Source organism: Lampetra planeri, chromosome 56, assembly GCF_965212315.1.
Source record: "Lampetra planeri chromosome 56, kcLamPlan1.2.h2, whole genome shotgun sequence".
NCBI classification, from domain to species: Eukaryota; Metazoa; Chordata; class Hyperoartia; order Petromyzontiformes; family Petromyzontidae; genus Lampetra; species Lampetra planeri.
This window is the reverse complement of record NC_136162.1, coordinates 310,041-334,044: the sequence shown is the minus strand read 5'-3', so window position 1 is coordinate 334,044 and position 24,004 is coordinate 310,041. Positions and strand designations below refer to the sequence as shown.

Here is a 24,004-nt window from a genome sequence, read left to right as displayed (position 1 = left end):
TGCGACGATCAGACACCAAAGTGCTCGCAGTTTTATTTACGAGGCGGAGAATTCGGTTCACGTGAGGGCCTTGAAGCGCAGTGGACGAGCGCTGGCCCAAAGCATCAAGTGGGCCAGCAACAAACAGCACTCTTCAAAGTTGTAAACGGATAACAGTGAACGTGTTTCTTAAGCAATGTTATCGTTATACGAGCTCTGGGGGAAGAGACGATGATGATGCTGGGAGGAGGGGGACTCCATGGTGGAGCAGAGCGAGGGAAGAAGCAGAGGGAGAAGGCAAAGTGACTTGCAGTGTGGCGAGTGGGTGGGTGATGTGTGAGTGGATGGTTGAGTGAAGGGGTAATGTGTGAGTGGGTAGTCGAGTCCGTGGGTGGGTGATGTGTGAGTGGGTAGTCGAGTCCGTGGGTGGGTGATGTGTGAGTGGGTGGTTGAGTGAGTGGGTGGTTGAGTGAGTGGGTGGTTGAGTGAGTGGGCGAGTAGGTGGCTGAGTGGATGGGTGGTTGTGTGCGTGGGTCGAGTGGGTGATGTGAGTAGGTGGGTGGTTGAGTGGCTAGGTGATGTGTGAGTGGGTGGTTGATTGAGTGGGTGGTTGATTGAGTGGGTGGTTGATTGAGTAGGTGGCTGAGTGGATGGGTGGTTGTGTGCGTGGGTCTATGAGTAGGTGATGTGTGAGGAGGTGGGTGAGTGTGGAATGTGTGAGTGGGTGGGTATGTTGTGACCCGCAGTGGTGGTTGAATACGCTGTGGGCGAGACGAAGCGGTCTGCGTCTCGCTAAGCGAGTCCTCGCTGTGGGAGTGCGGTGGATATACTTGACGACCCACCAAGTGTGTCGAGCGCATTAGACTGCCGATGCTCTTGTGCGCAGTTGCATTACGCGGATGCCAGAGGAATGGGAGGGGATTTCAGTGGAGAATCGTGGGGGCATTGATAGGAGACAGACCGAAATAAATGACAGAAGTGAATGCCCAATCGGCAGCCGTGGGGGAGAGCGGAATCCCCGCGGGGTCAACGTGGCAAGACGAGTGCCCATCTATGACCGTGCTGCCTCTTCTGATCATGGTCGTGAAGCCGCCCCACTCCTCCGCACACCACGACCCAGGGAAGGGGTGTGGCCTAAATAGGATGGGGCGGGGCCTAAAAAAGGAAAGGCGCGGAGCCGTACGAGGAGTGCAGAACACCAAGTCCCCCACCGCAGCAGCAGCGTCGAATCATGAGTAGAACCACAGCTCTGGAGAGCGACGGTGCTGTTGTCACATCGCCGGAAGAGTGAGCCATTAGCTGGAAGAGTGGGTGGGTGAGTCGTGAATGAGTAAATGAGAGGGTAAGTGAATGAGTGGGTTTGTGAGTAAATGAGTCCGTGAATGGGTGAAGGAGTGGGTTTGGTGGATGAGTAGGTGAGTGGGCGGGTCTTGAATGATTGGGTGAGTTGTTGCAACCATTTTCATAGACCAAACCTGGCGTTTTTCAGTCTGCACTCGGTCTATCCCATCATCATCAGATCTCATCATCTCATAATCACCAGATCTTATCACCAGATCTCATCCCATCACCAGATCTCATCATCCCATCATCAGATCTCATCATCACCAAATCTTATCACAAAATCTCAATGTTATCGCCAGCTGTCGGTACAAATGGATTCCTGATGCCACCGGCTCAAGGGTGCCGCTGACCGCCTTGGGGACCGCCCCGCTGCGTGTGACCCCCAAGTGCCAATGGAGGTTTGGGGACTCTTGACCACTGAGCATTCCCCAGCACTCACAACAATGGCGAGGTGTACGTGTCGGGGGGCCTGGCACGTGAATAATCACGCATGTGACTCGAGGCCCTCGCATCGTGAATGAACGCCAGCACTGCGGCGGGAGGGGAGGGTGGGCCTCAGGACACGCATGTGATGGAGGGTCGCGGCACACACGTGTATGTGCGTGACGAGACGAGTCGGCTCCTAGCAGGTGTAGCCGTCTTCCGTGTTCCCCACCAGGCGCTGGCGAGCGAAGTCCTCAAACACAAAGTCATCGTCACTGTGCGGCAAAAAGACAAAGTTCCCCCGTGTAGCCTTAACAGACTGTTGTGGCAAGTGCTGTTAGCGGACAGCACCTATGAAGGCCGGCACGGCACATAAGGAGGTGGGTGGCCAGCACCACGCCTGGCCGCCTTTGTCTCCCCAGTGGCAATGTTTGTACACACTGCACCAGGTACTAATTTGAGGCTCAGTCGACCTAGGGGTGGCCCAGGACTCGTTCAGATAATCGTCACCGGTGTTGGGCGGTAACGGGAATCGAACGCGGGGGCCCTGGGTTTGTAGTGCAGCGCGCTAATCGCAACACTACTGCGAAGTGAAGGATTGATGAGGTAGGGGAGTGACGTGGTTGGGAGTGATGGTGTCTGTCAGTGGTGTGGAACTCACTGAGAGTCAAACTCCATGAGGTCCCTTGAATTCGGCTCCACAGGCACTTCCACAGGCACTTCCTCTACACACACATAGACACCACACACACACCGCATACACACAAACACAGACACCACACACACCAACAACAACAATAAAGATCCCCGTATAGCTTTAACAGACTTTGGGGAAGAGCTGTTAGCGAGCACCTAAGAACGGCACACGAAGGGGGTGGGTGGCCTTTGTCTACCCAGTGACGATATTTTTACACACTCCATCAAGTACTAATTTTAGATTTAGTCGACCTCGGGGAGGCACAGGACCGGTTCATATAAATTTCATTGGTCATAATATAGGTTTTTGGGTCAGATCGCGTTATTTATAAATGTGTCGTAACCCTCCACCACCCGACGTGGCCAAACAGTAAAACATGTGTCACGTTTTTCTAAGGACAAAATAATTCACTTCTTTAGCCCACCGGTGTGCTGTATAGAGAATCAACAGCATTTAAAAATTTGAGTACGACGTTTCGCTGATAATTACAATCAGCTTCATCAGGCAAGAATGGTGAAGCTCTCCTGTTGCTTCCGGTCTTAAATAGAGCAGCATCAGGGTGACGTCATCATTTAATTCAATTCAATCTGGTGCATTGATTCGAGGCAAGGAGGGGGAGGGTATTGTAATTATATAGATTGGTAATCATTCAATTGTTATTCATTGGTATTTGGTTCCCTTATAAGAAATGGTAATTGTATTTATTTAATCATACGCTTCCAGGCCGCACTAAGCCTGTAGCTGTCAGAGTGATTGAAGTTATTTATGTTTCTCTTAATTTCAATGGATTCTCTAATTTGTCTTGGCCAGTAATAATTAGTTTTACACAACACTTCAACGTTATCAAAATCAATTGAGTGTCCTTGTTGACAAGCATGCTCTGCCACTGCCGACAGTTGTGTTTGAGATAATTTAATGTTTCTTTGGTGTTCTTTTAATCTTACGCTGATGTTACGTCCTGTCTGTCCAATATAGCATTTGCCACATAAACAATTAATCCGATATACACCTTGTGTTGATAATTTAGGCAATTCGTCTTTAGTGCCAGATACCAGTTTTAGAATTGTGTGCACTGTACCAAATCTTACTTTAATGTTTTGCTTTTCCAAAACCCGGCCTAATTTGTCAGTTACTCCTGAGATTGATGGTATTTTGATTGTTTGAACAATCGTATCGCTTTCAGCAGTGTTGCTTTGCGTTCGTGATTTGGCCTTCAGTGCTCTGTTAATTTGAGCATTATTGTAGCCATTCTGTCTTAGTGCTTCTTTAACATGTTTCATCTCTCTCACTAGACTCTCACCATCTGACACTGTTTTAGCCCGATGTGTTTTGATAAGAGACGATTTCTGAGCTGGGCGATGATGTGAATCTGCATTCAGATAGGCATCAGTGTGCGTTTGCTTTCGGTAAACGCTGTGTGTTATTTTGCCATTAAGACCACGTTCCAGCAAAATATCTAGGAACGGGAGTCTGTTATTTACCTCCATTTCCATGGTGAACTGGATAGCCGGGTTTTGTGCATTGAGATGATTTAGAAAATCATTAAGTGCATCTTTACCATGTGGCCACACAACCAAAGTGTAATCAACATATCTAAACCAAAAGGATGGTTTTAATGTACTCGAGGCAAGTGCTCTTGTTTCAAAGTTCTCCATGTACAGATTGGCTATAGCACACACATTTTTTACTGTTTGGCCGTGTCGGGTGGTGGAGGGTTACGACACATAAATAACGCGATCTGACCCAAAAACCTATATAATGAATAATATTGGTCGCGAAAGCCTACGTGTTAAATTTCATTGGTGTTGGCCGTGAGTGGGAATCGCTCCCCACACACACCACACCACAACACACACACCACACACACAACACACACGCACCATACACAGACCCAAGAATGGGGAATCTGGTCTCACCCGGGGGAGCTGGGATCTTCTTTCCCCTCCCCTCCTCCTCCTTAGGTTTGGGATGCATCAGGGTAAAGGGAAGTTCCACCAGGGCATCCCTGACACACACGGCAGCGACATGTTAGCTGCCTCACCTGGTACACAGGAGGTCGTGGGTTCGATCCCGACCCAGATGCCTGCTATATATTTGGAGTGTGCATGTTTCTCTCCCCATGGTTGCATGGATTTGTGTCCGGGTCCTCCGGCTTTTCTCTCCACATTTAGAAACATGCATTTACAGTATTGGCTGCTAGAAATGTATGCATGATACGTCGCTTCGTTGAGCTATCATTTGTGGCCATGTCACTTCAGAAAAATACCTGCATAGCTCAGTGGGCCTTACCTTTTGGTGAAATAAAAAGTAGTTTTTTTGTTAGTTACATGCATATACACAATCAAAATCTTTATTTAGACTGGAGGAACCCGATGAGCTATGAAGCTCTTTTTCACATATGTCCAGTACATCTGTGAAATACACAGTGCTTGTGTGTTTGTGTATGAGTGTGTGTATGCATGTGCGCGTGTGTGTGTTTGCGGGGACCGGTAGTGTAGCGGTTAGCGCGCTGCGCTATTAGCCAATTTAGCTAACCGGGTTCGATTCCCCCTCACGGCCAACTCCAGTGACGTTTATCTGAACTGGTCCTGAGCATCCCCTAGGTCGACTAAGCCTAAAATGAGTATCTGGCACAATGTGTAAACATCGCCACTTGGTAGACAAAGGCGGCCGGGCGTGGTTCTGGCCATCCACCCCCTGGTGTGCCATTCCAGCCTTCATAGGTGCTTGCTAACAGCACTTGCCCCAACAGTTTGTTAAGGTTATATGGGAGATATTTACCTTTGTGTGTGTGAGTGTGGTTTCAGCCCGGGGGGGTCCTGCATGGATGCCATTTTTTCTGTCCGTTTGCTACAGCAGAGGTGTAGGGAATTCCAATAGGACCTATATCTCTGCTTTATTGGCCTGATCAAGGCCTATTATACCATCAATAGGCCTGGGCTCTGGGTTGTTATTCGTGCTTTCGAGGTCCCCGACTCTCTGCTCACAATCATTAAGGGCCTTCATTATGGTGGGCAGGGCCGGGTAAAGCTATGTGGGTGTCAGAGCAATTTTCACTATTCTGACCCCAACACTATTTAAAATCGTCTTTGACCATGTAATTCGAGAAGCTTTCCATTGCTGTACCGGTGGAATTTCCATCTGGTACAGATACAATGGGAGGCTCATCAATGCCCACGTGTGGTCAAGGGATGGCTCCCTATTGGTCAACCATGTTTTGATGTTATGTATGCTGATGATCTGGTGATTGCTGCTCACTCAGAGGAAGAGTTGGAGGTGCTGCTGCCGAATCTTGACTGTGCCACTAAGAGGTGGGGTCTTACCATCAGCCCACCAAAACTAAGCACCTGCCTGGGTATTGTGTGCAATCAAACACTCCACCCCCTCAGCTCCCCATTGGTGATGGAGCAATTGTGGAGAGAGTGGAGACTTTCCCATACCTCGGCAGTGTGCTTATGAACAGCTCTGGTTTGACAGAGGTTTCACTCCGAATCAGTTGGGCGGTATTATCTTTTCATTGGCTGGGTAATACTGTTTGGAAGCTGCCTGGTCTGTCACTCCACACAAAGTTTTGGGTCTTCTCGGCCAATCATGCCCTCTCTTCTCTATGCTAGTGAAACGATGACCCCTCTAATGGATCATCTGCACAGGTGAGAAACATTCAGGTTGGCCTGAATAAGGGAGGGCAGAGGAGCGATGCTCACAACAATGAGCAGAGTCCCGGGCGGGTACAACGGAGCAAGTTAGCACAGTAGGGGGTACAGGTGGTGCATCTGCCAGTCATCTCACTCAACCCATGGCACCTTTGTCTGTCCGGTGACCTGTCAGCGAGCCTTCCGCCACTTCACGTGGCTTCTTCACATGGCCTGGCACACACGGCGTGGTGATGTAACCGCCACTTAGTGGTGAATGGCGGTTGTTGTGTGTATGCGTGTGTGTGTGCATTACCCCCCGCGTGCCACCACGACCTTGACCTTCACACGGTACGAGACGACGATCCCCAGCAACTCCTTGCTTACTCCCTCCTTCACTCTGCACCACGTGGGGAGGACGACGACAGCACGACGAGGTGGGGGGAAAGACGAAAGCACGACGATAACTTGAGGGACAACAGCACTGGCAACGCCGCGGTGGCTAGGAGATGTTAACTACTGTACCTCGCCTGCAGTATGTTTGGAGTTTGTTTCTCTTTCTCTCCCAGTGGTAGAGGTGATTTTTCTCCGGGTCCTCCGGTTTTTGCCTCCACATTTAGAATCAACGTCACGCGTTTCGAGTATTTGGCTGCTGCTATATATTTACACGTCATAAGCCACTTCATTGGGCTATTATTTGTGGTAGCCTGCTCACTTCCGAAAAAGAGCTATACAGTTTAGTGGGCCTTACCTGGTAACATAAAACTCGTTGGAGGAGTGGTAGTAGTGCGATTATATAGAGGAGACGAGGTTGTGTGGCCGTGGTTGTGCGGTGGTGGTGCTGTGGTTCTGCGGTGGTGGTGCTGTGGTTGTGTGGTGGTCGTGTGGTGGTGGTGGTGCTGTGGTTGTGCGGTGGTGATGCAGTGGTGGTGGTGGTGCTGGGTTGTCTGGTGGTAGTGCGGTGGTGGTGCAGAGGTTACATGGAGGAGGAGGCGAGGTTGGTGTCGCCATGGCGTAGCTGTCCGTCGAGCGCCAGGCCGCGCTTGTCGCGGTTGTTGTCGAGGAGCGGAGTCAGGCGGAACTCCCGGCACAGCGTGGCACCTGGCCCCACCGTCTCTCTGTCACACCACACAACAACCACACAACAACCTCGCAATCACAGCCGCACAATCACAGGCACACAACAACAATCACACCACAGCCACACCTGCGCATGGCCACGTCGTGGCTGTGGTGTGCCCAGCCGTGTGTCACTCACTCTGCCTCTTCCGCCGCCACGGGACACCGGTACTGAGCCGTGCTGAACAGACAGATGTCTGCGCACTGCCGCACTGCACTCACACAAAGACAAAGATCCCCCGTATAGCCTCAACGGACTGTTGGGGCAAGTTTTGTTAGAAATAACCTATTAATGCCGGCACGGCACACAAGGGGGTGGGGTGGCCAGCACCACGCCCGACCGCCTTTGTCTCCCCAGTGGCGATATTTGTACTCAATTAAGGCTGAGTCGATATAGGGGAGGCCCAGAACAAGTTCAGATAATCGTCACTGGTATTGCCCGTGAGTGGGAATCGAACTCGGGTCACCGGGTTCGTAGTTTAGAGTGCTACCCAATGTGCCACCACTCCCCACACAGGTAGGTACACACACACGGGGACAACAACCACCGTTCGCCACTAGGCGGTGGTGACATTACCATCGCGCTTGGGGAGACAAGGAGACACGTCTCCGTGTTCTCACACATCTTTGTGCGTCCCCCCCCCCGTTCTCCCACGTGTCCCGCGTCTCCCCATTCTCCCCGTAATTCCTCGCGTTTTCCCACAGCTCCCCGTGTGTCCACGCTTGTCCCTGCATCTCTCCATCTTTCCCCGCGTGTTCCCGTGTGTCCCTGTCTCCCCACGTGTCCCGCATGTCCCGAAATCTCCCCGCATGTCCCCGTGACTTCCTACGTGTTCCCATGTCTCATCGTGTGTCCCTGCGTGTCCCTGTGGTGCCACGACCGCGGAGCCACTCCGCAAGCACCGCGACCCTGCCCTGAACGCACACACACGCCGCACACACGCACACACGTAGGGTCCCGGTGGGGGTTGTCTGGCACCATGGGTTTTCATCCGAAGGGCCCCTAGCGGGAATGTCCCACGGTTTCCCGGTGCCAGGAGATTGGCCGACCCCCCCCAGGCGAAATTACATTGCGGCCCCCCTTAAATTGTCTTAAATTTGTATGGGCGCACAGAAGCTCACCGGGCTAACCGCAATGAGACGCTCACAGCATGGGGGAGGGGCCAGGGTAAAATATTACGTGGGCAGCGCAGACGAGGAGGTGGGAGGGAAATCCCTGTGGACACCACGGATGTGTATTGAGCCAGGTGGCCTCTCGCTGAGTCAGGGGTGAGGAATGTGGGCGCGGAGATCGAAAATCTAAAGGCTGCGCAGGATGACGCGTCGGCCCCCACACCCCCATTTCTTTCCGCATGTCCCCGCCTGTCCCTGTGTCTCCCCGTATCTCCCCGTATCTCTCCATGTTATCCCGCATGTCTCCACATCTCCTCGCATGTCCCCGTGTCTTCTCACGTGTCCCTGTATCTCTCCGCGTGTCCCCGTGTCTCCCCGCGTGTCCCCTGCACCCCTCACCGGACACCTTGATGCGCTTGACGGAGCGTGAGGAGGAGTTGGTCACGCGAACGTTCACGCTGATTGGTTCCCCGTGGTAATAGATCTGCACACAGATCACTCAGCCGTCACTAACTCACTTGCTCACTAAATGTCACTTACTCATCACCCATTACTCGCTCACTCACCCAAACGTTAATGAGCCTGTGGTTAATTAACCAAGTGAGCCTCAAGCTGAGCTTACAGGTGACCTCAGGTGAACCTATAAGTGAACCAAAGTGACCCTACAGATAAGTCTGCAGATGAGCCTTCAGTTGAAAAGATTGTTGAGCGTGCAGGTGAGCTTGCAGGTGGGCCTAGAGGTGAGCCTGCAGTTAAGCCTGAAGGTGAGTAGGCTGATGAGCCTGCAGGTAACCGGACAGCCTACAGGTGAGCAGACAGGCGAACTTGCAGGTGATCAGACAGGTGAGGCTGCAGCTAAGCAAACATAAGCCTGCAGGTGAGAAGATAGGTGAGCCTGCAGATAAGCAAACAGATAAGCCTGCAGGTGAGAAGTTAGATGAGCCTGCAGGTGAGAAGGCAGGTGAGCCTGCAGGTGAGGCCCTCACCTGCTTGTCGAGCGAGGCCTCCAGGTGCAGCGCTTTGTCTGAGAGCAGAAACTGCCTCCGCGTCTCGGCCACCGGCTGTGGCCCCGAGCGCAGCGGCGCAAACTGAACCTTCCTGATGCCCAGCGACACCGAGTTCCTGCAACCAGGGCGACAGCTGGCCTAGTGTCTGGTCGCCGGGGGAAGTGGGTCACCGTGCTAACACCGTCGCCGTGGCGGTTGGTCGCCACGTTGATCTGAGGCCTTGATGATCGTTGACCACTGACAAGCCATCACCACGAATTGTTGCCTGGCGGCACGTTTCCCGATCGGCATGTTACCTAGCAACAATGCCTCGTGGCAGCTTATAAAGCAACCTGTTGCCTATCAGCAGTTCACCTAACTTATTGCCTAGCAGCAGTGGCACCCAACGACATATTGTCTAGCATCAGTTTACTCAGCGACCTGTTGCCTAGCACCCAATTGCCTTGCGACCAGTTTCCAGTTGAGGAGGGTGGCTCACCGGTGGTGCGGCTTTTCGTCAGGGCTGTTGGCACAGAACGCCTTCACCTCGTAGTCCACGCCACATGCCTTGGGGTGGGGGACACGGGGAGCGGAGGGAGATCGGTGGGTCTGAGTGCTGTATGTGTCTGTGACGGACTGTGTGTGTCTCATTGTGTGTGTCCGTGTGAGATTGTGTGAGTCTGTGTGTGGTAGTGTAGCGGTTCGCGCGCTGCGCTATGAACCCAGCGACCCGAGTTTGATTCCGGCGCACGGCCGACACCAGTGACGATTATCTGAACCGGTCCTGGGCCTCCCCTAGGTCGACTCAGCCTCAAATGAGTACCTGGTACGATGTGTAAACATCGCCACTAGGGAGACAAAGGCGGCCGGGCGTGGTGTTGGCCACCCATCCCCTCGCGTACCGTGCCGGCCTCGTAGGTGCTCGCTAACAGCACTTGTCCCTACAGTCTGTTACAAGCTATACGGGGGATCTTTGTCTTTGTCCGTGTGAGTCTGTGTGTCTCATTGTGTGTATCTGTGCGGGTCTGCGAGTATGTGTGTGCGGGTCTGCATGAGTGTATTTGTGTGTATGTGTCCTCTACTCGGGGCAGGAGACTGCTAAACAATAGGGAGTGGCTCTTCTTTTGAACAAAAAAATGTGAAGTGTGGGAAACTGTGGACTCGTCTTCCCACCAACCAGCGGCGAGGAGTGGTGGTTGTGGTGGTTACTTATGCCCCCACTGAAGATGAACATCAGTGGAGGGATGCAGGCAACGCCAGTGACTCAGATGCCTTTTATGACCTGTCACAGCTGCGAGCTAAAGTGGCCCCTCAGAATAGTCATCCTCTTGGGTGACTTTAATGCCCGAGTGGGTCATGATGCTGGCACCTGGTCTAGAGTTATTAGAAGGCATCGGCCAGATCAGCTCAATAACAACGATAGGAGGCTGCTAGACTTTTGTGCAGCCCATGGTTTTGTAATTACCAACACTATTCTTTGGTTCTTTTGGTAAAGTCACGTAGATAGAAATAATAATAATGTAAATAGTGAATAAAAATACCACGACGTTTCGATCGCAACACAAGCGGTCGTCATCAGGAAAAGGGGTTAGCCATCTAAAGGCAAACTGTTTAAAAGGTTTGGAGATGGGCGTAGCCCAAGTGTATCAGCAACACCAGTAGCATAGGCGGGGCAGCAATGTCAATGCGGCAGCAATGCCAATGCAGCAGCAATGTCAATGCGGCAGCAAAGCCAATGCGGCAGCAATGTCAATGCAACAGCAAAGCCAATGGAGCAAAGGGCCGCCAGGAAATCACTGCATCCCGCTCCACACACCACACTGCTGACGGTGGAGGTTGATTGACAAGAAAACACAAGTCAAGTAATGACCCAAAGTGGCTGATGACGTCTTTCCAATGATTGCTGAGTCTATAACCATCCTCTCGGTTGAAATTGTGTAATTGTCTGTATGTATGGATGGCTTCATGAACGAATCTTTGTTGATAGCCAGTGGGCTTGCAAAGTACCATCGTCTCAGCAATCAGGTCTCGCTCTGAATCAGTCGAGCAGGATCATATTTTCATCGGCTGTACAACGCTGTGTGGAAACCACCTGGTCTGTCGCTCCACACGAAGTTTCCTGTCTTCTCAGCCATGGTCATACCCTCCCTTCGCTTGGGAAACGTGGACCCCCCTAATGGAACATCTTCACCAGTTAGAAACATTTAGGCTGGTCTGCCTACGATCCAGCTTTTGTTCGGCCGGATAGAGGGAGCTATATGGGCACAGCACAGGCTGGAGAAGAGATGGAACCGATGTGGTACCAGAGGATATGAAGCTGAGTAGACTTGCCGATGACGAGTTGGAGGCAGTCGCCTTCCAACAACAACAGAGGGCAGAGGAGCGACGCCCACAAAAATGAGCAGAGCGCCAGGTGGATAAAATACAGCAAGTTGGCACAGTGGAGAGTACAGGTGGTGTGCATCTGCCAGTCATCTCAGTCAGTAAACTCATCGCACCTGCAGGGTCTATCCTGTGACGTCCTGCCAGCGAGCCTTGCATGCTTCACGTGGCCTCAAATAGCACCTAGCCTGGTACAAGCGCCGTGGTGACGTCACCGTCACTTCGTGCCAAACGGCGGTTGTTATCTGTGCGTCCCCGTGTGTCTGCGTGTCTGGTCTCACCTTCCCTGTGTCCTCTGGCCCAGGCTGAAGCGTAACAGAGCATGGCAGGTCTTGGGGGATCTAACACGCGTGTACACACATACGCACATGTATGTACGTTGAACGTCGTTTGCACTGTATGCAGCCAACCGTGCTAATCGGAGGAGCAAGGGAAGGGCAACAAACTAAATACATAAAACAGTCTTAAAGAAATGAGTTTGTCAATCTAGATGATTTAAAAGTACATAGCTCCAGCATTCCAGACGGCCGTAGAAGCATATCTGAAAGCACGCGATGCGGTGCCCGTCTTTGTTCAATGACCAGCCAAAAGCCGCAGCGAGGATGACTGGAGTTCGCGTGTTGGTTTGTTCCTCGTAGAGATCATCAAGGTAGTGTGGTTAATTTGCAGCAAGCACTTTGTGTGTGTATGTTGAAACGTATGTCGCACCGTACGTAGCCAACCGTGCTAATCGGACGACAACAATCATGGAGGCGGTCAATCAGTGCCACGCAGAACCCGCTGTTCCCGTGATAACGGCGCTGGCAAAGTTGCCGCCACGGTGCCGGCAACTCACGTGGAAGACGAAGGGGTGAGCGTTCTCTCCCAGCTTGCGGAGGAGACGCTCCTGCAGACGTGTTGGTGGGGAGCCCCCGTTCTCGCCACCATCTCGGGGGAACACCTGTGGGGGGCGGAGATGGGTAGAGGAGCAGACGCAGCGGCGCCCTCACAGTCGTGCCGAGTTGACCCCCGCGACGACATTTGTGTGCAGTCCAAGTTTGACAAAAATCAGACTGCGGATCGCTCGCGTGGAATGAGACATGCGGCACCCCGGCATACCCCCTACTTCAACGAGGTAAGGGGGGGGGGCTATGCAAGATCCGTCGGTAGGCTCCCCTCCTTTCTCCCGACTCGCTTTAACTGAAACAGCTATGGATGTTTTTAATCGGGCTTGGTCCACAGTAGACCGCTGGTAATTTTTGTTATGATTTTTTTAACATAATTATACTTGTTTATTGATTCGGGACCCCCTTGTGGCGGACTGGGCCCCTACGCGTCACAAACACCCCCAATCAGAGTATTACAGCGCCCCTGGGCCGGCGGCACGCGCGCATGGTGCTGTTACCTGCGCGGTGCGTGTGAAGAGCTCCTTCCTGAAGGAGAGACCGAGGACGTCCAAATCCTCACGGCCATAGCGGAACACGCACGCCAGCGCCACGAACACTGGGGGGGACACGCAGCGGGGACACACGGGCGGGTGTGTGCCAGCATTGTGCAACGCATAGGGGCCCAATCGGCCCCCGAATCAACTAACACCGTTTGAGACTAAAAGAAAGCTGTCTCTGGTGTGGACCAATCAGTTTCAAAGACAATGCATATATTATCAGAGTATGTTTGTGTTTGCATTCTGACCACAAGTATTGTGGTTAACGCAGACATGATTCCTTGTAAAAGATTTCAGTTTAGTGTTTTAACATCTTAACACCTGTTTTGTTGCCAGAAAAAAGGGGAAACCCTATTCTCAAATAAATACATCTTTAAAAAAAGATTAAAACAAAAAATATTCTAACAATTAACCATGAATGCCAAAAAAGCATTGTTACAAAAGAAAAAAAAATATTTACGAAAAAATGCACAGCGTAAAATCTCGGAGGTCTAGTGCTGGTGTTTGTTACTTGAGCACCACCAGGCTGATTTGCTGACTGCCATGCGCATGAAAGCAAGACGCACGATAACTTAATTGTGAGTGTTGCACCTGTACATCGTTTTATTAATCATTTCACTGCTGAAAACTGTCTTCCTCTAAACCCAATACACGGTGCAACTAAAATGATAAATGGTAATTATAGCCTACATATTACTGTTATACGGTGTGAAAATTTATAATAATAAATTATCTGTGGTCTACTATGGACCAAGCCCGATAAAAAACATCCGTAGCTATTTCAGTAAAAGTGAGTCGGGAGAAAGGAGGGGGGGGCACAGTCGGATCTTGCACAGCTCCCTCACCCCCGTTGAAATAGGTCGTTGGGGCCCTGGGGACACGCGAGGGAGCATGGAAGGACACGGGGTGAGCACAGGAGGACACGGGGGGACACGGAGGGACATGGGGGGAGCTTGGGGTGAGCACGGAGGGACACGGCAAGACCGAGGAATGGGGGGGGGGACAAGAGAAGGAGACGGGGATACAGGTGAAGGGAGCCACGTGATCAGTGTTACGGTCGGAGCAGAGTGGTGGTGGGGGCAGGTGTGGGTTGGGTGGGCGTGTTGGTTGAGGGGTTGCGAGGGAAACGATGTGAAACACCTTTTCTCTCCTTAAGGTAATCGGGCTCCACCAGAACAACGCCGTCTGTGCACACAACACACACAGGTGACATGTGAGGTGGTGAGACAGGTAAAAGGTTAGGCAAGGGACAGGCAGATATGGGCAGTGTCTTAAGTAATCTGTATCTGCAATGTGTGATGTCATCTCATGTGTGTATGTTGAATTGCTTTCACAACGTATGTTGCCAACTGTGCTAATCTGAGGTGCGGGGGAAGGACAACAAACTAAACACAAAAAGCAGTTAGAAAGAAATGAGTTTTAAATTGAGATTGGCCAACGACACGAGAGGGCACACACATTACTGCATACCAGTGCCGGATTATCCTAGTCGCAAAAGTAGCATATGCTACGGGCCCCGCACTTTCGAGGGCCCCGCGCTAAATGCTTTCAAGCTATCAATTCCGATTCAGTGATTCTGCACTTGCTCTATTACGATAGTACTATACTGCCTTAAACTTTCATGAACGACTGGGTGTTTAAGGTTATCGATTTGTCGTATTATCTGGCTGCATAGCAAATGAAAAAATACAATACTTTATTATGCAAGTAAAACAATTTGTGTTTTAATGTTTACGTGATTTTTTTTAGCGCCCCTTTATAACATTTTACAGGCCCCACACCAGCTTAATCCGGCACTGCTGGATACATAAACAAAGATCCTAACGGACTGTTGGGGTAAGTGTTATCCACGAGCACCTATGAAGGCCGGCACGGCACACGAGAGGGTCGTGGTCAGCACCACTCCCGGCCACCTTTGTCTCTCCAGTGGCGATGATGCGTACACATCGCACCAGGTGCTCATTTGAGGCCCATGACTAGTTCAGATAATCCTCACTGGTGTTGGCCGTGAGCCGGAATCGAACTCAGGTTGCCAGGTTCGTAACGCAGTGGGATAACCACTGCGCCACTGCTTACCATAATACATATACTGTAAGTATGTTGAACCTCTTTCACACCATACGTAGCCAACCACGCTAATCGGAGGTGCGGCGAAAGGACAACAAACTAAACGCAAAAAGCTATTTTAAATAAATTAGTTTACAATATAGTTTAAAAGTGCATCGCTCCGGTGGCTTCCTAATATGGGAAGGAAGCGCGATCCAGATTGCCAGCGAAAAGCTGTTGTCCTGCTACGAGGACAACATTCGTGATCTAGAATTAGCCTTCAAAAATATCACTGGTAGCAATTGCCATCCTGTGTGGTACCAATGTCATTGCTGAACTAATGGCTCAAGGACAGTGGAACAAAAGCCGACAGGTGTGTACAGGTGAGAGTATCCGGCTCCCCTGGTACAGGTGAGGCAGCGATGCAGGTCAGGAGGTGAAGTAGTGCGTGTCCCATCCGGCACTCACCCACAGGGTCCACGTGATCCAGGTGATCCACAAAGTCCCTTTTGCCCAGGTAAACCGTGAGCTGTACACAGGTGACACAAACAAAGGTACCCCGTGTACTATACACAGGCTGTTGGAGCCAGTGCTGTTAGCGAGTGCCTATGAAGGCTGATACGGTGTACGAGGAGTGCTATAGCACGCCTGCCCGGCCACCTTTGTCTTCTCAGTGCTATTGTCGCCACACCAGCTACTCGTAAAATGTATTTCGTCATTTGGCTCAATTCCAATTTCAACCTCAATCTCGCATTTCAAGAATAAAGACTCCGACGATGAAGATGAGGGCAGTGTAGAGAAATCAATCCAGTTCCTCATCCTCTACAGCCTACACAGAGGCATTGGATGGCTGCTGCCCCCGTGCCTCTCCTCAGACCACGCTGGCAGCAAACACAATCAACCTCGACAACCACTTTCGATTTCGCTGAATCCTAATCTCTTATTCCACCTCGCGCTTCATCTCGCGAGCTACCCCTTTCATCGCTGTGACCTTTACCCCAAGACCAGTTATCGCCTCCTCTCGCAAAACCTGGACGGAGATTCATTGGGCCGAGTTCATCGCTGAGCCACGCACTCATTATTTGGTCCCTTACCGATCCAATGTGTTTATTTTTCAGGACCTACGGCATTGTACCAAGGACACAAAACCTCACGCGGTTCTCGCTCGGGGTTCCGTGAAAGCCCCAAACACCTTGCATCTCTATTCTTTTGGGTCTTTTGGTAAAGTCACGTCCTGATGACGACCGCTTGTGTTGCGATCGAAACGTTGTCGTTTTTTTGAGTTTTTTATTATTTTCTTTGAACCTATCTACGTAACTTTACCGAAAGACCCAAATAATATGGATTACTGCAGTCACGAAAGTTTTAAGTCAACCTTTAATCGCATTGCTTCACAAACGTCTCTGGTTTCTCTCCCATCTCAATTGCAACTTAAACTATTTAACTATAACACTTTATATTTTTATTTTACCAGGTAAGGGCCCACTGGCTATGTAGCTGTTTTTCAGAAGCGATCTGGCCACAAATGATAGCTCAACGAAGTGGCTTAGCATGTGGACATTTCTAGCAGCCACTCTAAATCAGTGGTTATTCTTCTTAGCCTGGGGTGCACGTACCCCTTGAGGGTGCGAGATGTCTTTTCTCGGGGGTGTGAGGCATGGCCAGATTTTTTTAGAAGGCAAATAATAAAAATCGCAATAAGCACGGGACCGTAAGTAACACTACTTTGTTTAATCAAACCTATGTATTTATTAACATTATATGTTTTTTCGATTGAGAACCAAAGGGGTGCAAGGCTACAGTAAAGGTTAAGAACGACTGCTCTAAATGCATGTTTCTAAACGTGGAGGGAAAAGCCGGAGGACCCAGAAAAAAAATCCACGCGACCATGGGGGGAAGATGGAAACTGCAAATATACAGGCATCAGCGTCGGGATCGACCGCACGACCACCTGCATACCAGGCGAGGTAATTAACATCTTGCCACCGTGGCACCTCATTTCTTATTAGCATGCTCCAGGTTCAGCAGCAGCACCTCCAACTCCTCAGAGTAGGCATCAATTACCAAATCATCAGCATATATAATGTGGTTGACCAATCGGGTGCCATACCTTTGCAGTGTCTTCAAACATTACTCACACCGACACATTGTAACAAGTTACCTGCTTACACTTTATTCACCTGTTCTCGCGCCAGTTATAGGCACTCCTATAACTATTTGTATGGTCACATATACTCAACTTATTCCCCCTCTTATCTATTCTGCACCTCACTTACTCTGTACTTAGCAGCTCTGCTCTCAGTGACCCCGCACAAAGCGTCTTCACAATCAGCGACTCCACACACAGCAACTTCGCATCTCCACCTCTGCCCTAACCTATGCTCCCTCAGATCCGCTCACCCGTCTGTCCCCGGCGGGGGGTTCAGCCAACACCCGCCCGGCGACGGCGTGGGGGTTGAGGTCCCATTGACGGCTGGAGCGGCAGCGGCGAGATGTCTTCACTCTTGGTTCCCGGCAACAACTCCCCTCGCTCACACAGACTCCCGCTTACATCCCCCTGTCCTCACGTGCTTCCACTTAAGCTGCCGCCAGGCCAGCGCCAGTTGTCCCATTAATCTCTTATCATCACCCCCCATCTCCCATCTCCTAGGCGCCAACTTCCAGTCATAGTGTTTCACCTATTCGACCTCGGTTGCTCCCGCTTCTCCCCTTAATTACTGGCGGTTTGTCTGTGCAAACCTCATGTTGCAACGCGCACACCTGTTTGCCCTCCATTGCACCCGCTTAACTGTGCGCACCGCGTATTTCTCTCCGCTACACCTTGACTGCACCTGGGCATCGATCAGCCTCCTATTGCATCTATACCATATTGAGTACATCCATGAAAAGCTTCTGGAACTATACCGTCAAATACGATGTTAAATAGTGTTGGACCAGAGGAAAGCCCTGTTGCACCCCAAGGTGAACAAAAAATGTCTCTGACACGCAGCCATGCAACTTTACCCGGCCCTGCCCACCATCATGAAGGGCCTTTAAGATTGTGAGCAGACGGTCTGGGACTCCAAAAGCACGAAGAACAACCCAAAGCTTATTGATGGCTTATTGATGGAATCATAGGCTTTAACCATGTTAATGAAGTAGAGATGTAGGTCCTGTTGACATTTTCTACACCTCTGCTCTAGCAGAGAGAGATAATGGCATCTGTGTAGGACTGCCCTGATTATAAATCACATTGGGGCTCTGCAAGCTTCTCAGCATGTCTGACAAGGCGACGTTGAATATTTTTTTACAGAACCTTTTCCGCCACACTAAAGAGGGAGATACCCCTGTAATTGTTGCAATCAGGGCATCTTTCTAATCCTGCGGAACCTTTCCAATGGACCAGACAGTTGTGATCATGTCAGGTAGGGTAGACTGCACACAGATGCCACCCTCCCTCAGCAGTTCACTTGGGAGGTCATCTCTCCCCGGCACTTTACCAGGTCTCAAGCTCAAGGTCACCCTTTACACTTCCTCAACCGTTGGCACCTCAGCCAACCACTCACAAGGAGCGGCTACTTCCTCCAAAATGTGAGTTTCAGCAGCACCAGCAGGGTCAGCCCCACCTTGCCCTAGGATTATTGCATGAGTTGAGAGGTTTCCCCTCCCCCAAGACCTCACAGAAATGCTCAGCAAACCTGCAGACCTGTTCTTGCGCTACAAAGACAAATATATACCGAAAAGCCTTTTCAGACTGTTGGGGCAAGTGCTGTTAGCACTCCTGTGAAGGTCGGCAAGTCACACGAGGGGGTGGGTTGCCAGCACCATGCCCGGTCGCCTTTGTCTCCCTTAGTGTCGATGTTTATACACCACACTAGGTTCACATTTGAGTCTGAGTCGACCTAGGAGAGGCCCAGGACCAGCTCAGATAATCGTCACTGGTGTTGTTGGCCGTGAGTGGGGAAATCGAACTCAGGTCGCCGGGTTCGTAGCACAGAGCGCTAACCACTACACTACCGCGTAGGTGCGCGCACACATGCGCAGGTGTCAAGACGTGTAAACCTGGTTGCTTTGGCGACTAATTTCTCTCGGCGAACTTTGACCCGAGTGGCTTGGCAGGGGAGGGGAGCATCAGGAGGGGAGGGGATGGGGGGGGGGTTTCGTAACCCGTGCTGCGTGAGGAGGAACTTTGCTCTTCCTTCCCTATTCCCCCCTCCCCTTTCGCCACGCACCTTCCCGTTAGGGCTGTTCTTCTTAAAGACTCTGGGGGCGGGGGGGGGTAGGACAAAGGGGGGAGGGGGCACAGATACAAAGTTTACGAAATCCACACTGAATACAGTGGAACACAAGAGCCTAAGTCTGGCTGCTGTCTCTGTAAGCCCCGTGTCTTCATCTGTCTCTGTAAGCCCCGTGTCTTCATCTGTCTCTGAGCTCTATAACCCTTAGTATGACTCTATAAGTCTTAGCCTGGTTCTATGAGTCCTGTGAGTCTTAGTCTGGCTTTATGAGCTCCGTGAGCCTTGGTCTGACTCTGTGAGCCTTAGTCTGCTTGATGAGTCCCGTGAGCCTTTGTCTATGTGAGCCTTAGTCTGGCTCTATTTGCCTTAGCCTGGCTCTATGGGCCCCATACCTTGTCCTTGTCTTCTCCTCCATCACGTGACAACACCTGCAGACACGCAGATCGCGTCACCAATTAGTGTAATGAACGATCGCTGGATGAGTACGCGGGAGGAGTTACACTCAGTGATGATGATTGCTGCTGCTGAGGGCGATGTTTACGCTAGTGGCTCTGATGGTGGTGATGTGTGATGGTGCGAATGCAGCTAAAACCCAAACCAAACTTTATTTTATTTCACCAAGTGTACGACCCACCGAGCTGTATAGCTCTTTTTTAGAAGCGACCTGGCCACAAATGACAGCTCAACAAAGTGGTGGCTTATCACGTGGACATTTATAGCAGCAGCCAAATACTCTTAATCGCCTGTTTCTACGTGTGGAGGGAAAACCCGGAGGATCCGGAGAAAAATCCACGCGACTGTGGGAAGAGAGAGACGAAAACTCCTAATATACAGCAGCAGGCGTCAGGGTCAGGATCGAACCTACGACCTCCTGCATACCAGGCGACGGAGTTAACATCTCCTAGCCAACCCGGCGCCCTATTGCTACAGCTGCTGATCGTTTATTTAAACCGACGTCAAGTGCACACACACACAAACGCCGCTCCCCAAATGCCTGGGTTTATGTCTATTGACGCACACACACATCCTGTACACTTACAAAGACACGTGGGAGCCGACACAGACTGTAGGGGCAAGTGCTGTTAGCGAGCACCTATGAAGGCCGGCACGGCGCTCACGAGGTGGTGGGCGGCCAGCACCATGCCCATCCGCCTTTGTCTCCCTAGCGTCCATCTTACTAACCCCCTACTGACACGGAGTGCTGCTATAGGGATACTACCGAGAGCAGCGGACCGCCTTGTGCTGAGAAGAGAAAGAGATGGCAACTTCTGAAGGTATCGTACCAACTCCAGCACCTCAACTCTGATGATGCCTTACAAGGAGGGATCCATTAATAACCCCATTCAACTCCTACCCCGAACCCCTCCCCCTGAATCCCTAATCCTAAACCCCTCAACCCTTCACGGTTCGATACCAGCGGCCGCCCTGGTTATTGCTGCGGGTGGTGTAACCAAAGCACAGTCCAGTACATTACTCAATAGGGATAACAGAGGAGCAACAGCAGGACTCGTCGTCCCCTACTGGCAGACTCACTCCGCAGGAGGTCGCTCTTGCAGATAAAGACTCATCCTGGTGGCCTTGAAACTCGAGTACCATTCAAACCATGATCCGCATTCATACCCCGAATTCCATTCAACTCCTGAACCCCATCCATGCCGTGAACGCCATTCAAACCCTGAACCCAATCACTGAACCCCATTGAATTCCCAAACCCCATTCAAACCCGGAGTCCAGTACAATCACTGAACCCCATTGAACTCCAGAAACCTATTCAAACCCTGAATCCCGTTCAAAGCGTGATTGCCATTCAAACCCTGAGCCACGTTCAATCACTGGAGCACATTCTACCCTTAACCCTAATCCCCCCTCTCCTCGTCCTGTTATCTGCTCACCTCGTCCGCGGCCTCGCTTTTCTCTCTCACGCAGAGTCGAAGTGGCGGGGGCAGGCACGGAAGGGAGCTGTGGAGTAGAGAGACGCGAGAGGGAGAGACGAGAGAGACGAGGGAGACGGGAGGGAGGAGGAGAGTCGCAGAGTACACGGAAGTTTCTGCTGTGGTGCGCGTCAGTGTGTGTGTCAGCACCAGTGTCATTTAGGCAGTGTATCTGTGTGTGTGTTCGTCAGTGTCAGTATCAGTGAGTATCAGCTAGGCAGTGTGTGTGTGTGTGTCTGTGTGTGTCTGTGTGTCTGTGTGGCGTGGTGCTGGCCACCCACCCCCTCATGTGCCGTGTCGGCCTTCAAAAGTGCTCGCTAACAGCACTTGACCCAACAGTCTGTCAAGGCTACACGGGGGATGTCTTTATCTTTGTCAGTGCCAATGCACGTGTCCGTTTGTGTATGTGGGGAGCGGGGTGTGGAGATCGGTTGCGTTACAAACCTGGCGACCGAAGATCGACGACTTACCAGTCCTGGACTTCCGCTGGGTCGTCTCAGCCTTAAATTAATACCCGTCGAGGTGTAAGAGTCACCACTGGAGACACAAAGGCGAATGTGTCTGAGTGTCAGTGTATCCGTGCCAGTGAGTGTGTGAATATGCCGGCATATCTATGGCAGTGTTGTCTGTGCCAGCGTGTGCCACTGTGAATGTGTCAACGTGCGAGTGTGTCGAGACGCCACTGCGTGTGTCGACGTGTGTGGATCTAAAAAATTGTAAATATTATTTTTTACTTTACCAGGTAAGGCCCACTGAACTAGTTAGCTCTTTTTCATAATCGATCGAGCCACACATGATAGCTAAACGAAGTGGCTTATCACGTGGAAATGTATAGCAGCCAAATACTCAAAACGCGTGACGTTAATTCCAAATGTAGAGGGGAAAAAAATCAGAGATCCCTGATAAAAATCCACGCGACCACGGGGAGAGAGAGATACACGCAAACTCCAAATATACAGCAGGCGTCAATGGTCGGGATCGAACACCAAAATCTCCTGTATACCAGGAGAGGTTAGTTAATATCTCGCCACCAATGTCAGCGTGCGGGTGCTTGAGTTGTCAGCGTGGGATACACAAGGAACCACCCACAGCTGCACACAACGCAGCTGACGCCTCGCTACCCTGACCCCCCGTGATTGTGAAAGAAGCGCTGCCGATGGCGAAACGACGGGAGGGGAGTGGGGGTGGGGTTACCACCACGAACACCACACGCGGCGCGGATTCACAGTGCGATTGGGGTTGGACAAACAACAACTCGGATTCACAATGCAAGTTTGGGTGAAGCCGCGTAATCATCTCACCAAATTCGTGTCATCGAGGCCCTCCACCACCCGACATAGCAACATTAAACTGGATACTGCACGTGTACAAGTGATAGCGCTAAGAATTCATCGACCCAAGTCCGATTCCTCCTCAAAGGCCAACACAAATGACGACCGGTCCTGGAACTCTTTTAGGTCAACTCAGCCTCAAATGAGCACCTGGTGCAGTGTGTAAACATCGCCGCTAGGGAGACAAAGGCGGCCGGGCGTGGTGCTGGCCAATCACCCCCTCGTGTGCCGTATCGGCCTTCATAGGTGCTCGCTAACAGCACTTGCCCCAACAGTCTGTTAAAGCTACACGGGGGATCTTTGTGTCGTCAATTATGATCGTTTCAACTCATGCGCGATTGAAGAACATCTCACAAACGAATGTGGCATCCACCGCACCTCCAATTAGCACGGTTGGCTACGTACGTGGTGCGAAAGAAGCTGAACATACACTTCACCTAACTAAACTAAATATAGACTTTTTATTTTACCAGATGAAGCCCACTGAGCTATCCAGCTCTTTTTTCTGACGCGACCTTGCCATCACAAATGATAACTCGACAAGGTGGCTTACCACGTGTACATTTATAGCAGCCAAATACAGGTAGTCCCCGACTTACGATGGAGAGGCGTTACGACGACCCCATCGTAAGTCGAAAATATCGTAAGTCGAAAATGGCCGAGCCTACCCAGGAGTCTTAAAGAAGGGTGATTTTTGAGCAAAACAGAGCAATTTACAGTACCATACTGTATAAACTATATACTGTATGTATTAATTACAATACTGTATTGCACAGTAAAATTTAAAGTAAAAAACAAGGTAAATTCTTAGCCTACCTATATGAACTGCAATTTCAAAAAAAGTTTTTTCAGTCAACAATCCTATCTGCTATAAAAAAACGTTTAACATGCATTGAACGTATCGTTTCGTGGTAACCCTAAAATGAAATCGCTAAAGCTACGTATCATACATGCATTGAACGTATCGTAACGTATCATATCGTACCAGAGGTGTGGACTCGAGTCATGTGACTTGGACTCGAGTCAGACTCGAGTCATGAATTTGATGACTTGCGACTCGACTTGGACTTGCATAACAATGACTTTGTCCCACCTCTGTATCGTACTGTAGTCACCAAGATTCTGTCCGTCGTCTGCATACTTGAACGATGTTAGGTTGTTGATGGCCACATTAACTTAGTGGTCGGAAGAGGAGGATGGCGATGATAAAGCGTTTGGAAGACATGCTTTTTTCACTAAAGAATACACGCGCTAACACCGTGACAACTTAACTCCGTCGACGGCTGGGGAGAGTAAGGCATCACACAAGGTCGGGAGATGCGTACAGTACATCCCGGCAGCGTCCCAACGCACAGTATCGTACCTCGTATGCTGCTGCGTT

General features: G+C 50.8%; 1 protein-coding gene across 7 annotated transcripts; it reads right to left on the bottom strand.

The window, feature by feature from the left end:
- Positions 1–18: 18 nt before the first annotated feature.
- Positions 19–22,418, bottom strand: LOC144735626 (beta-arrestin-2-like). Of its 7 annotated transcripts, XM_078618064.1 has the most exons (19): positions 22,032–22,414; positions 21,763–21,829; positions 21,254–21,320; positions 19,754–19,789; positions 19,356–19,386; positions 15,613–15,673; positions 14,239–14,283; positions 13,060–13,157; positions 12,511–12,615; positions 11,957–12,016; positions 9,793–9,860; positions 9,294–9,429; positions 8,707–8,791; positions 7,334–7,406; positions 7,056–7,193; positions 6,392–6,475; positions 4,360–4,448; positions 2,408–2,471; positions 19–2,021 (listed from the first exon to the last, which is right to left on the bottom strand). In XM_078618064.1, the coding sequence occupies exons 4-19, from the start codon at positions 19,774–19,776 to the stop codon at positions 1,946–1,948; spliced, it is 1,236 nt and encodes a 411-aa protein (XP_078474190.1). In that variant the 5' UTR covers positions 19,777–19,789; positions 21,254–21,320; positions 21,763–21,829; positions 22,032–22,414; the 3' UTR covers positions 19–1,945. The 7 variants fall into 7 exon arrangements, with proteins under 7 accessions (XP_078474190.1, XP_078474189.1, XP_078474188.1 ...); XM_078618063.1 differs by having other exon boundaries at positions 21,737–22,414; XM_078618062.1 differs by having other exon boundaries at positions 21,254–21,829; positions 22,032–22,413.
- Between the last annotated feature and the right edge of the window lie 1,586 nt (positions 22,419–24,004).

Coding starts and splice junctions, on each gene's coding strand:
- LOC144735626 (XM_078618063.1), bottom strand. CDS start 19,776: ATGGAGGAGAAGACAAGGACAAG. Junction 8,792..9,293: donor AGGCCTCGCTCGACAAGCAG/GTGAGGGCCTCA, acceptor ATCTGTGTGCAG/ATCTATTACCACGGGGAACC. Junction 2,472..4,359: donor GAAGATCCCAGCTCCCCCGG/GTGAGACCAGAT, acceptor ATGTGTGTGTAG/AGGAAGTGCCTGTGGAAGTG.